At 42.1% G+C, this 14,605-nt stretch overlaps 1 protein-coding gene across 1 annotated transcript in view; it reads left to right on the top strand.

Annotated features, from left to right (window-relative positions):
- Positions 1-437: 437 nt before the first annotated feature.
- The window catches only part of GYPC (glycophorin C (Gerbich blood group)), a 46,970-nt gene continuing 32,802 nt past the window's right edge, over positions 438-14,605 (top strand). Inside the window, exon 1 of the mRNA XM_009472198.2 lies at positions 438-641. Within this exon, the coding sequence (XP_009470473.1) occupies positions 608-641 (34 nt within the window). The 5' untranslated portion in view covers positions 438-607. The remainder of the gene's footprint in view (positions 642-14,605) is intronic.

Genomic DNA, 14,605 nt, shown 5'->3' with positions numbered 1-14,605 from the left:
ACAGCGTAGATTCATGCCATATGCTGGCGTAACTACTCTGACCCAGTAAATGTCATTCTCAATTTTTACCCATTAAAAGGACAGAATCAGTTAGACTGTGAGCATTAAGGATGCTGCTGGGCAATAAAAAATGAAAGCCCTACTTTCAGTCTCACCCACTGATGATAGGCATTTTGGGAAGGAGTCAGCAGCAAGTTTTGCACTTAAAGAAATAATATCAACAGTGGTGGGTAAGGGTTTGGGAAGCAAATCTAATAGGTGCATCTAGATTTGGCTAAGAATGAAAAGAGCATTTTCTTTCCACTGGTTGCTGGCTAGTAAAAGCAAAGGGGTGGAATACATCCAACTTGCAAAACTTGAATACAGTTACTGCTATCTGCAAATGGGTGCCCCTCCCCGCTCATGTGAGCTACACAGGCAAAAGAGAATGACACATGTGCTGTTTCCTTTTCCAGTTGTAAAGGGGTCAGGAGCCAGGCAAGGAGAGCCCGAACAAGAGGAGCATTTTCCTGGGTTCTTCCAGCTGTTCTGTTCAATCCTGCCGTCGGTTCTGAGCAGGGAAGAGAGACTGTCAGCACAAATAAGGCATTTTTCAAAGGCGTAAATTATGAGTTACCAAAACAATACGACATCTCAACCACGTGAGTACCCTTATCCCCCCCCCTCCTTACAATAAGAGTGGATTTATCAGTCTGTCGCTTAAGGAAAAGATTGTATAACGCGTTTCATATGCAAAAAAAAAAAAAAAGAAAAGAAAAAAAGAACGCCTGAGACTAATCCTGAAGAAAAAAAGTTGTGCTGAAACTGTTTTCCTTTTTTATTCTTTGTGTTTGTGCGCGCGCGTGTGTGTGAAGAACTGAAACAGGCTCTGCAAACTGGCTCCTGAATACCGAGCAAAGTTAGTAATGTTTCCGCCTAAACCCTGGCTTAGAAAAGTTTTGTTTGAATGTTTTTCCCTCCCCCCACCTTCAGGAATGAAAATATAGAGCATTTCGAAAGCATACTGACGCTTTTCTAAGATATTAATGGTGCTGCCCAACTTGTGTTTAGAGTCTCAAGTTGTCTGTGTGTAATATGAGACGCAAGCCACAAACTGACAGTCTATATTTAAAGCCACAATACGTTTCTGCTCCTGAAAATTTAGAAACGTGGGCTTAAGGACAAGCAAATTAGTTTCTCAGCAAGAGAGAGTACAGGAGGGCAAGTCCTCTGCTGGCGTAACTCTGCATATTTCAGTAAATTTGAAACGCAAGAATTTGGCCCAAACAGTCAAGCGAGCACAGAGGCATAGCTGCAGCACAGTAGCGTTCATTTTGGGACAGTATTAAAAAGAAAGCGGAGGGAAAGAGGGTGGATTCTGATTTGGTAAGCTGAGAAAAGTCAATGGGAAAACTCTGAGTTTTCGGCACTGCAATAGCAGCTCCATATCTCTTTTCTATCTTTAGTATAATCTTTCTTGCTTTAATTCAAGACAGTAGTTTTGTATTATTTTTAATAAACAAACTGCTGATAGCAGAATTGTTTATCATACCATGGTTATCAGTAACAAAGGCAGAAAACACAGACAGCATTGCTGGGAGCTGCCTGTGATTCAGGGTTTGATCCAGAGATTGCAGTAAGAATATTTCATCTGTATGGAGGCTGACATTGATGATGTTTCCCAAGCTCTGAATGAGGCAGGCTGATCCAGCAGAAATGACACAGTGAGCAGCATCTCTGGAATCCCGACCAGAATTTTCTATTTACCCTTTAGTCCTTCTCGCAAGTTCTAACCAACAAGAAAGATTAGATGGTAACTGTATATTAAATGTTATTCTATTTTATTCAGCAGTTTACAATGTTATAGCTTGGTTTCTATTGTTTCTATTACAGCTTGTTTTCTATTATTGATAGGAAAGAAACATGCAGGCTAATTCAGGATTCTGAGAGTTTGATTTTGGAAAAGCTTGAGTAAATTACTGCCATTGGTGCTCTCCAAGTGCATGCAGGAGGGTGGTTGTGACTCATTGAGGTGCATTTTGTTCATTGTGCAATATCAACAAGGGTCCAGACCCAGTCTTGTATCTTTAGTGACAGGCTTTGGCAGGTAACAAGTCCAAGACCAGCTCTACAGTCCTGAATACATTATGAATCACTTATCTGACAGACCCAGGTTGTCAGAGGACCCCACAGAAGGCCCTAGGGTGGATCTGGATGAGGAGTTAGTACCCCATGGGGCTTTTTGTCTGTTCATAATGAAAAAAGGCTGATGCATCAGGTCATCTTGTTTTTTCCAAAATCTATGCAGGAATTCTCAGCTTGAATCATTTTAAGATCATATGATTGCCAGTGAAAATAAATGGCTTACAATCTAGCTAGAGGAAGTATTCTGACTGAAAAATAGTCACTATCTATTCTTTATTTGCCCTTATAATTCCCCTTACTGATTCAGACAGGATGTTCCTGTATTTTGTTTCAGTCTGTCTCTCTTTTTTTTTTTTTTTTTTTTTTTAAATTACATGGATCAAATTTACAGATTAAGAACAAAATTAAATTATAGGGAAGTCTGATGGTACAATATTCCTCTATAATGCAAGCTTGGTGCATTATTTTAAAATGGTTGAGGTTCTGGGGGTAGGTCTTGGGGAAAAGGGTCTTATTTCTTAGTAAAATTCCAGAAATTTTTGCAAGAAACAAGATATTGAAAGATCAGTGTATTGACAGGCAGTGCACAGCATGGACAGCAGATGTTTGCCAGAGAGGCAGAGTAATTGGGAAGACAAATTTTCTTCATAACCATGTGAAAATCTTTGAAATGGGTGTGAAAATCCATAAAGAATCAGCAAAAACCTTTGACTATACTGAACATATTAATTCTTTGCTGAGTACCTGCAGGTAAGACCACAGAGCAGCTGCCTACTGATGTAAACTGAACAGTGTTAAGTTGCCTAATTGCTCATGTTCTTTGCTTATCTCCTTGTATTCACTCACAGCTGATAAGGAATTTTTATTCATTCTACAAATACAGTATGATCCTGGCAATCCAGGTGGGAGCACACTACTGTTTCAGATTTAAAATATTCAACTCTGTGAACCTTGCAAATGTGTTCTGCCTCTATACAGAGATGCCACACCATCTAACCTCAGGCACTTTCCATGCCTGGCTCAGATATCCCATCTCTGGGAGTGAGTTCTCTGTATACTCAATGGAGAGGCAGATGAGCCAGTAATTCCGCCTGCTGATGTTAGGCAGTGTGTGTATATTTACTCCATCGTTCATAGTTAAGGGACGTTTGTGTGTGGCTGGAATAAAATGGAATACCTAAGTAAAGAAGTCTGCTACCAAAGCCAAAAATGGAGTTGAGCTTCAATTTCATTGGCTGAGATTCAGTACAATATTGTGCTGTGAATATATCTCCAGTTCCTTCTTCTTCTTCTTCTTCTTCTTCTTCTTCTTCTTCTTCTTCTTCTTCTTCTTCTTCTTCTTCTTCTTCGTCTTCTTCGTCTTCTTCGTCTTCTTCTTCTGACATAAAAGAGATGTAGCCTGATAGCAGGAATGTAAACTTCCTGATTTTTAAATGCATCACTTCTAAATGCATTTAATGCATTTAATGCATCTGGTGATGCATTTGCTTCCTCCCACCTCTGCTCAAGATGTATAGGCAGTAGCTGCCTGACTTATTACAAAATCTGAGGAATTCCACAGGTTTGGCACTCTCTGTTCAGGCTATAGCTTTTGCCCCCTTCCTTTTAGACTGCAGTGACCCAGTTCCAAAGCAATGGACAAGTCAAATGAGGTGAAGGACTCACACGAATAAACCTCACTGGGTCAAAGGTTCAGTCTGAGGAAGCAGTGATCTATGCAAAGCCATCTTCAGGGGTCAATGGTGTTCATCCCCTTGGAGAAGGTGCTCTGCACCTTACAGGATTTAATCTGTACTTGGCATGCTGGAAATGTTTTATCTGGGGCCTCTTATGCTCCAAATGCCAGCTGCCAAAGGAATTAGTCGTTAAGGAGAGCAGTTTCTGGAGGCTTCTCTTCCTCATCGCCTACCAGCAGATAAGTGGGTAGGGAAGCAGTGAGGTCTGTACCATGTACAAGAATCGGCCCAAAAGGAAACCAGGAGGCAAGACTGGACCTCAGGCCATGCCTCAGCTGCAGAGAGAGGAAGAGGGTCAGGAACAGGGTGAAGCAAAGCAAGCTTTGTGAGCTGCATGCTTTCCATCTGTGTTGCCAGCTGTAGTTCAGCAGTAGCCCAGGTGCAAGTCCTGCCCTGCTCAGGGGGAGCAGATCCTGGTGCTGCCTCTGTCCTGCAAGCAGGAGGTCTCGGCTCCATCGTGCCCAGCTTCTCCACCTGCCACAATGACAGCTAGGGCTTCTGGCAAAAAGAGTCAAGTATGTGTGGGCTGTCCCCTCCAGAGAGACTGAGAGTTTGGTACAGGTAGCCCTTGATAAAGGCAAAGTCACTTAGAGCTGTGAATGGCGAGTCTGGTTCTGAGAACAGCCTTGCCCTATCTTTAAGTCATTATGAGATACATTTTGGGGCTGCACACTGGTCCTTTAAATGTTCCTGGAGCAATACCACTTACCTTTCACACAGGGCCTGTGAAAAACCGTAGACGATCCCTGTAGACTTTTAATCATGTTATTCACTGCCTTGGCAATAGATTTGATTTCATTGCCCTTAATCAACAGAAGCACTTGTCTGTGACAGTAACTAATAAACAAAAATGGAGGCTATTGATTATGAAAATTTTGGTCTTCACTGGTAAACCTGTGAGCATTTATAAGCAAGGAAACCTATAGATTATAATAACCTCTCATTTTTAGCATAGAAGTCTCAAAACATGTCCCACAAGCATTTATGTAAATTGAATGCCTCTGCTTGTATATTTGTCTCCTCCACTCTGCATATGAATTGGAAAATTTGGCTTTATACCCCAGGGCTCTCCCTGACACCCTTATTGCCTGAGATGTTGATGTGAAAGTCTGCAAATTGAAAGGCTCAGAACCCACCTGAAATTTCAGTAATTAACAGCAGAAATGTTGGCAAACCGCGAAGCTGGAGGAAATGGGGGGGATGTCCACCCAAATAGGAGTCTGCTTTTTTAAAATACACAGTTCTCAGCATTTCTGGGCACTGCTTTTCACAAAAAAAAAGAAAGGGGGGGGGGAGGGAGAAAGAAAAAAAAAAAGCCAATGATTTACACAGTAGATGTTAAAGATTCAGGTTATGGCTGGTTATGTGCTTAAGCCTATTAGTATTACAGAATTGTGCGGTGTCTGCATCTCATTGCTGATACCGCTGCACCTTTCTTTCTAGGCTCTTGTGGAATATACCCTGTATCCATCACTGTTCAAATGACTGAGTCCAATCAGCAAAGCCTTTTGTAAAACAGGCTTTCAGGACTGCATTCTCTAATGAAAGTCTGTTTGTGTGTCTGCTCTGTGGAGTGCCTGTCTCTATTGTTGGGGAGGGATTAGTATTCCCATAGCACAGAGAAATTCAAGCCAACAGAGGGATCTGATTGTGCTAGGTGCTGTACAGGCATCCTTTCTTCAAAAGGCTGGTAGACTACATAGAGAGGATAGATTACAGGTAGGAGAGAAATGACTGCTTTCCAGGTGCACTGCTGGAGAGGCAGCTTTTGGCTATGGGAAGGCATTTATAGCAACCAAGGGGTAGGAATTAGTATTGATTCCAGTTGGGGCAACAGCTCTTTGCTTCCCACTCACTAATTTTGTAATACATGCTTAGGAAAAAAATGTAGCTCCAAGGTCATTTAGCGACTGGCCTATTTGTTTCCCACAGAAAGATCAGAAAACTTTTAAACATGGTGTTTAGCACTTGTAGGATCATTGCTTACCTTTTTTTTTTTTTTGCTTCACATCCAAGTTGTGATAAGAAATGCATGAAAAATTAGGGGACATCCAGATGCTGCAGTGACAAGAATACATGAACATCTCAGCTGGGCAAGTATTTGAATAGCAGAGTGTGTTTTACTTACTTCTGAAAGACTTAAGTTCCTAAGTCAAATGAATTTGACAGTGTTACCCCAGTAATGAGCTGATGAAAAATTCACCAGCTGCTAAGCATTCTGAAAAACTATTTAGCGAATGAAGAAAAGTGGCACTTGGAGAAATCAGGTTTGGTTTGCCAACAATTTATGAACACGAATGGAGAATAGGACTGTCTTCTCTGGATAATTTATTTGTAACCCATAACTCAACTACATCAAGTAACGATACTGCAACGTTATAACAACAGACATGCAGCTCATAATTTGTAGCTGAAATAAGATCTGTACTCCGTTTCTCCAAGAGTCAGCATGATCTAATTCACACCAGATTCCTTTCTCTCCAATGTTAGCATGAAAATCAAATGCACTGTCTGTGCTGTGCTGCTCCCCTATTGCAGATGTACCTTGCATGTGTAGTTTCACCGATGAGACATCTGGCTAAGTGATTTTCCTCTTAATTAATGTTCTCATCTGCAAAGGAGGCCAGTTTCTCATATCTTCTTCTCTTCTGACATATGTTTCACCACAGGGTTCTTCCTGATGAAGCAGAAAACTTCACTTAAAGTCTCAATGGGTTAAATTTGTTCTGCTGCATTGAAGTTTTAAAGTGATTTTTTTTTCTTCCTTATCCCTCTCTTTTTCATCTTAGAAAAAAAAATACAGTTATTTCATGAGGGTCTACCTCTTTCTTCTTCAGATAAGCCCTGAAATGGAGTTAAGCTTTTTATCAGTCAGTTGCAGGGGGGCTTTTGAACACACCCTGAGACAGCTCCATGTTATCGTGAGTGATAAATGCCTATTTTACTGGGGACTGCATGTTTAAAATGTCTAGTTTTATGAGGCGGTCCACATTATAAAAAGAATGTGTGACAAGGTCACAGCAATGCAGAATCAGACATCAAGCCTTTACATATGTGTCAGTGCTTAGATCTGCAAACAGAGACTATTTTAGTAACATCAAACCTAGAAATTGGATTCGAATTCTTTATATATGTACATATATACACACACAGTGTGTGTATATATAATATACCGTATATCTATATGTATACATATACACAGACATACATATATATACACACACCACCCTTTTGACCACTTACATGGCTTTTCACTAGTCAGACTTTTGCGTATGAAGAGTTTTATTTCCCTGACCACATCTCTATTCACAGACCAATACCCACAAGCTCATGTTTCCCTTTTTATATGGCAGATACCTTCAAAAGTAGCAGAAAAAAAAGACTAGATTTTTGAAGGTTTCGCAGAGGCATAGACTCAGCAACAAGAAAGAAAGCGCAAGGCTATATATAAGAAGTTGGAAAATATTACAAAATATCCCTTTTATATGACATAGTAAAACATTAGCAAAGTGGCCTTATGCAAACTATCTATCTCTTGCAGATACCAGATTCAGGTGTCTCTCTGCTGACTGTATATACAGTCAGAGCCTAGCAGCTCATGATGGTGTAGACACTGAATCACTCCATGTTTTGATTTGGGCATCACAGTATTTACCTGAATCCATCTTGGAGACTATTACAGGACCCATGTCCGCATAAGCAAAGACCCAGAGAAAAGCAATAATAATGACTTCAGAAACAAGGGGGAACTGATGTTCCATATGGATGAAGCTATTTAAAAGGGGAGAACCCAGATTAGGAAAGGCCAAGTGTGCACTCTTCTTCAGGCAGTGAATGCTGCAAGTTTAAACCTCAAGCAGCAGGAGATTTGATCAGAGTTGTGTTCCTTGAGTGGCTCATCTGTGCTGGGAGAATTTGGTAGTTGCATCTTCAGGACAGTTTTCTAGAAAAACTGATCATTTTAGCATATTCATGCTGAAATAAAAGTTATTCTTTAAAGAGTAACTACCCTCCTTTGGAAACAGAATACTTATTCAAGAATCAATTCAATCATATTCTGTAATTCTGTGTCCACTTCAAACAGTTAGGGGAAAATGAATTTATGCTGGATTGGCTTTCACAGAATTGTTACTCCAGGTTAACTTGATCCTTTTGTGTAGGCAAATTTGCCCTCTGTACATAAGAAAAATAAGTTTGTTTTCTATGAAAAAGCTCTCTTACTAAGACAAAAGCAAGCTGCCTCTCAACTTCTGATAGGATATTTCAAAAATTTCAGTCACTTAACAAGGGATTAAAAAGCAGCTCCTGATGACCAACTTTAGCTAAACTAAATAATCCTTAGGTGAAACAAATAGCCCACAAATCACTTAACTACAGGTGATTAAAAAGTTACATGTATGAATGAGTAGAGAGAAAACAATATTTCTAGTGGATTCTTGTGGAATATGGTCATCCAAGGATTCAGGAAACCTGTGTATGTTTTCAAAAATTCTGAAGCATCTTTAAAATTACACTCTGAATTTATATATTTTATTTCTGTCTTCTGAGACCTATGTGGGTATATTGCTGAATACCATTTTCCAGGTTTTTTTAGCATTTATTAGAGCTAGAAATTTACCAATTTATTATGAAATCACATTTTCAGTAGAGTCTCTTATTTCCTGAGGCTTTAATAACCAGCATTCACGAGCTAGCAGAGGCTGTTATTCTGACTATGTGATGGTTCATTCAAGTATCATGCGCACAGTCCCTGTCCTATCCAATACAGGGAGTGGACAATTAAATTCTTGATGTATCCATGATGCAGCGATGCTCTCAGAGAGTGGACCAGTCTCTATCATTACCTCTCTCTCACACCTGACCCCTCAGGTTGTCTAGTTCAGATATTCTCTGCACCTCCTAATGTTGCCTGCCTGTCCTTTTCTCAGCCCACAGGTAAGTGCTCACATCTCAACATAGGAGAGACACACAGGTCCCAGTTGTTAAATGCCATTTCCTTCCTTCTTTCAAGGACCTTCCACAGTCCTGGCAGTGGGAAGGAAGAAGAGCACAGGCAAGGAAGTCATAAATCTTCCATTGTCATCCTCTGGGCTAAGGCCTTGTTTCCTTTGGGTGTCACCCCCTCTTCCATCTCCCTCCCTCTTCTCCATTGATTTCTCTTTGATCTCTCATCTTCACAGCTTGCCATGAAACAGCACCTTCCCCCTCCAGATCTTTCCTGTCATCACATAGGAATTTTTATTTACAACCTGGAACATGCTGAAGCCCACAATTGGGAGAGTTTGTTATTGTCTGTCTCCCTTGAATTTCTATAATTACATCAGTTTCATTTTTGGAGTCTGTTGCATACAAATCCAGTTTTCCCTTCACTGAATTCATCAGGATTTTTTTTGTTTTAAAGAAGCCTATACTACCAGTTTCTAACGGCAATTAAGTGGAAACAGGGTGATATACACAGGATTAGGCTGCATCTCTCCAGAAAACCCTGCATAAGGTGTTGAGCATAGCAGACCAGGAAACAAAACAGCCGTTGAGAGCCATGCTTCCGTTCCAGCTTCCCCTTCGCTTTGGGAAAAGAGGAAGTGATGGTTTTCTTGCTCTTTTTCAAAACCACTCAGTGTGCTCTGCCTACCCTGTCACTTTTCGTATTGCTCATCCCATCCTTGCTCCAGTCATGAAGAAGAGTGAAGTTAATGGCTTCTGCTAACATCAGCATGGCCAAGAAGAATAGCACCAGGTCAGGGAGGAGAAGGGTGCTTTATAGGTCCTTCTTGTTCAGGCTGTGTCCACCTAAAGGAAAAGGACCAATTCTTGCACAACCTTGTTGATTGCCTTTGGCACTTTCCCAGCTCCCACTGAGAGTTGTCTGCTCCTCCGTACTTAGAGCTTAAGCAACGGTTGATGTCAAGACCCTCAGTTATTCTTAGAAAAAGGAAAAACCACCTTGTATCTCACCTTTTGCAGAGCTGGATGAATCCAATACCTCCAACATCTCTCCCATGCTGCTTACTTGCACACCCACATCACCCTATCTCCCCAGTTTATGCTCCCTCTTCTCAAGTTAACCATCCCACACCCTGACCCAAGAGCCCAGATCTCATTTCTACTTACTTGCTGTACAGGGTAGATTTTGACATTACTTCAAGCCCAAGCCATTACCACAAAGACAGTGATGCATGGTGACTTTGTGTGGTGAGAGATGGAAAAGGTGGTGTTGTACAGCCGCAGAAAGAGGCTGGTTTGCTTATAGCCTGGGCTAGCTAAGTCTTTCTTCTCTTTCCAGCTCTCCAGTCAATGACTCCTTCCTACTCATGATGAGTAGCAAGTTCTTACCATCTCTCCTCTCACATCCTTCCCATTCCTTCTTAACAAAATACAGTCTTCTCCACTGCATAAATGTATCCTTTTTGCTTTGTTTAGTCTATAAATTCCTCAGGACAGAAGTCATCTCTCCTTCCATCTCCTTTCTAAAAAAAAATCACCAAAAAATTATTTGCCACTTCAGTGCTCATGATAAGGGGCACTGACCACATCCGTCATCCCAAGTTACCTCATCAAGTTGCTCATTCTGGGCAGAGATCTAGGCCTCCTGAAACATAAAGATAAAATGCAAAAAACAACCTTATGTACGACATCAACTGGCAAAGCATATCAAGTTGGAAGGACTTTAGGGTTTTCTCCTTGAAAATATTTTTCCCCTAAACATATTCATTTGTATTCTCTGAGATAGTCTCTAGACTGTGGAGATCAAAGCAAGCTGGAAATCCAGCAGAGTTTTTAAGTGCATTAAAGGTAGCGTGTTTCAAAGCCACATGCCTGAACATTTAAGCACCATGGAAGAAATGAAGTAGCAGGTGGTAATACATGTAAACATGATTGTTCTAATCTTCATACTTTTCAACTTGTCAAAGCCTAACTCTGTGACACAACGTTTGACAAAGAGCAAAAGTAAGGGATGCTGCGTGCACACACATACACACAAGGGAGCATAAAACCCGAGGACACCAGACAGCTTTGGATTTTCTCTTTCAGCCACATTTCAGATCTTGTAAGTCATTTACAGCAATAAGGATGTGGATTTACCAGACTTATGTGGAAACTGGCAAATCTGGACATGGAGTGAGTGCTTCTTGGGAGATTTGAATACAGAAATACAGTTCTCTGCTGCACACTTTTTCACCAAGGTGAAGAGTATAAAATGCCATCCACTACAGACTAGTGGCATTTTGTAAATGTCTGCATATTGTAAATAGAGATAACCAGTCTTTAACGTTCCTCACTTAGCAACTGAGGCATTGTGGAAATATTTTCAGGTGGTTTCAGAGAGTCTAAGTGAGACAAAATGGGACTATTTTTCTTTTTATTACCCCTAAAGAAATGAGAACATAATAACAAGAGGTGTCCACCAGATCTACTGCCTTTCCTACTAACTTTTGGTGCATGTTTTCTGATCAGCTCTAGCTGTAAACACACAGCTTCATCACTGGAGGTCCTGGCACGTAAACAAATAGTTGACCATTTCTGTCTCCTTCAAGTTTCTGCAGAGCTTCTCAGGAAATGCCTTACTCAGTGCAAGTTATCATTGCATTGCTGAAGTCACTGGTGTTGAGATACTCACACCCTGGAACTTGAGATTGCTTGTATTGATTTCATTGGACTTTGGATCAGAATTTGCTGATTTCAGATCTTCACTTTTTTAATATTATTCTGCTTCAAATGCCTTGATTTAGCTCATGGCAGCCTCATCTACTATCACTGCAGATTTTAATGAAAGCAAAGTGATTTATCAGTGGTAACTAGAGCTCCTGTAGGAACCGCTATTGAAGGCAGGGGGTAGTGGGGAGCAAATAAAGATCAACTGAATCTGTACACTCCCAAATAAGAATACTTCCTGCTAAATCAAGGTTCTTGTATGTTAAGAAAAGATGTCTATAGCTCCTGAGCTCATTCTCCCTGTGGATTAATGATCTGTAAGGGACTCCGTGTACCAAGGAGGAGTAAATCACCCCTCCCGCTTTTGGCAGGCAGGAATGTGACTGGGGAGATAAATGCTTTTGCATTTCTCTGAACTTTGCTGTTGCTCCTCGGTGAAAGATTTCCCCTTCTGGAATCCATTAAAATCTGTTAATCTCAGACAAAGACTCTTCTTCCTCCTCCCACGTTCTGTCTGAGATGCTTAATCTGCATCCTGGGGACATAACCATTTGTGAGCTGGAAACAGAGCATGAGCCAAGCCCTTCTCCTCTTGGGGTACCTCCTCTGATTTCCTTTGCTTGTAGTGAATGAAACTTTTCATTTCAACAACATCTGACTTGTGTCAGAAGGTTCATGACTGACTGGGGCAACAATGGGTTGGTGGAGATGGATGAAACTGTTTAAAATGTGTCATTGCTAAATAAGTAAGGATGAGCTTTAAACACAGGGGGAGAAAGCAAGAGGAGGTAGGACTGCATAACACTTTTTAAGATAAAATGCAGCCTGGACTTTTTCCCCTTACTCTGCTCCATGACTTGCATTTCCTTTAAGGAAAAGGTCATGCCTTCTCTCACGGGCTGCCACGAGCCTTCCCCAAGCAGGAGGCATATCCTGTGTCCTGTTTTCTCCAGAGGCTGGTAGCAGAGCAGATGGGAGCATGACTTCCATGTCACTGCTTCCACTGTCCTGTTTTTAAGTGACTTGAGTGCTGAATCTCCCTCCCTTTCAAACGTGGTGCAGCCCAGCCCCAGGACCTTGCAGAATCTGGCAGCTGCTGGAGGTGGCCAGAGGGGGAAATGCAAGCTACTCCCTTTAGAGGTCTGGGTGCCTATTTTTGTCAGATATGAAATTGCAGCAGTGATTGGGGGTGGGGACAGGGGGACCACATGTCCTGTAATTAAAGATTGTGCCTGTGATTCATTCCAGAGGAGAGGGGTGTATTTTCCTCGCTGAAAGAGGAAAACAGGCTTGGAAACAGAAACATCTATCACGTGCCTTTGTCCACCCAAGTGATTTGCTTCACAGCTCACACCTGAGAAGAGTCTCTCAAACCCTAAGGGATCAACCACCCCAGGTCATGCCCTTCCACCTGCAGCACACAACAAGGTCCAGGACTTGTGGGTGGCTGAGGGAAGTCTGCCACGGAGATACTGATAAATGTGGGTGTCCAGCTTAGCAATTTATTTTGTTTGCTGCTGTTTGGCACATTAAGGTAACAGCTTGCTTTCTGTGGGCATGAGCATCCACATCCCTAGGAGGATATTTCTCCCCCACACTGAACATAATCCTGGGTGAGGGGAGATGTAGCAAGAAATGCAAAATCAGTCCCTTGACAGCCGCAAAGCCATGGCACGCCAGCTGTGGCTGAGGGCCATATCGTCTCTCCAGACTCCCCGAGTACCTGTCTTTCCCATTCCCCATCCTTGCTGGGACACTTCCAGTCCATCTTCTAGCTAATGGGATTTGGTACCAATTTTTCCCGTCCTTTGTTTCACTGCCATTGCACAATGTGGCATTACCAGAGCTGCCTGTGATTTTCCCTTGGCCCTCACCAGCTGTTTGGACACACCAGTATCAAGAAAAAGAGACTTTCTTTCCCAGGGACACTGCTGCCTCTTCCCATCTGCTACAGTGTCCATGACAAGTGATTGCCAAGATAGGTTTGATCCTGATGGTGCTGGGTGTTCTTGCCTAACCAAGACTTAAACGCTTTTACACCTCTGCCCATGAAACTGCTGTAGTGAGCAAGGAGCTGATGGTTTGTCTTCCCTATTAGAGCCAGTAGTGGATGCCTAATGGAGAGTTAAAGCACAAGGCAACCATCTGGAAGTCTGAGGCATGGGAAACTATTGAGCCAGAGTCAGTATTTCAGCATTTAAAGGGTTGTCTTGGGGTGTAAAATCTTTCTCATTTACCAGAGTTTCTCATATGAAATACTTTAACCTCCTGCTCACATCCAACCTCAGTGCTTGGCAGGACTGAGACTTACCTCCCCCTCTTCCCTCTTCTTGAATGAACTCTTCTAACTTGCAGTTGAAGGAATTCAGCCTTGGGAGCTCAGCATTACTGAAGGCACAGCTTGTGTCAGGGAGCAAGGCACCCCTCTGCCTTGTTCCCCCAGGTAACAACAGTGCCCCTAGAAGCCATGTAGAAATGCATGTGGCCATGACTTCATCTTTTTGTGCCCTCTAACAGCCAGCTGTGCAGCAGGAGTGAGCCCCAGCAACGATAAAGGCTGTTGCCTGAAGCTATCCATGCAACTCAGCACAGCACAAGGGTGCCGTCATGCCTAGCCCCTGTCTGGGAATGCAAGCAGGATAGGAAATTCTCTGCCACTCCTTCTTCTCTCCTTCTTCAGCTGAGCTCCTACTTGTCAGGCAAAGATATTCAGTGGAAGGCTTTCAGGAAGTAAAGCCAGACTGCTGTGTACATCCCTTCTTTATAAAGCATGTGCGTATTCTAGGGAATGCTTCTTGCTGACTGTCTTCTAAAGAGACTCCCAAGAGCAAAGATGCTAGAAAGACAAGCCTTAGATCTTCTGCCTGTGCGTTTAACTCTCATTGGGGTGGCAGTGGCACAGGGAAAGGCTACCACGTCTCATGAAAGTAGCTTAGTGAATTTAGAAACACAAGCACTTGGGTCTTGTGGAAGAAGGAATTAAATTTGACAGACAGACCCTGTAAAAGTGTGGGCTGTTTTATCCACTTCTTTCAGTTTTCTATTCTGTCTATGCAGACGGAACCAAAAAATGCAAAAGGGGTGCAGGCTTT

The sequence above is a fragment of the Nipponia nippon genome, unplaced genomic scaffold (genome assembly GCF_047370975.1).
Source record: "Nipponia nippon isolate SJK-2023a ecotype South Korea unplaced genomic scaffold, ASM4737097v1 scaffold_5, whole genome shotgun sequence".
In the NCBI taxonomy this organism is placed as follows: domain Eukaryota; kingdom Metazoa; phylum Chordata; class Aves; order Pelecaniformes; family Threskiornithidae; genus Nipponia; species Nipponia nippon.
Note: the sequence above shows the minus strand (reverse complement) of the source record. Positions and strands in the feature narration are given on the sequence as shown.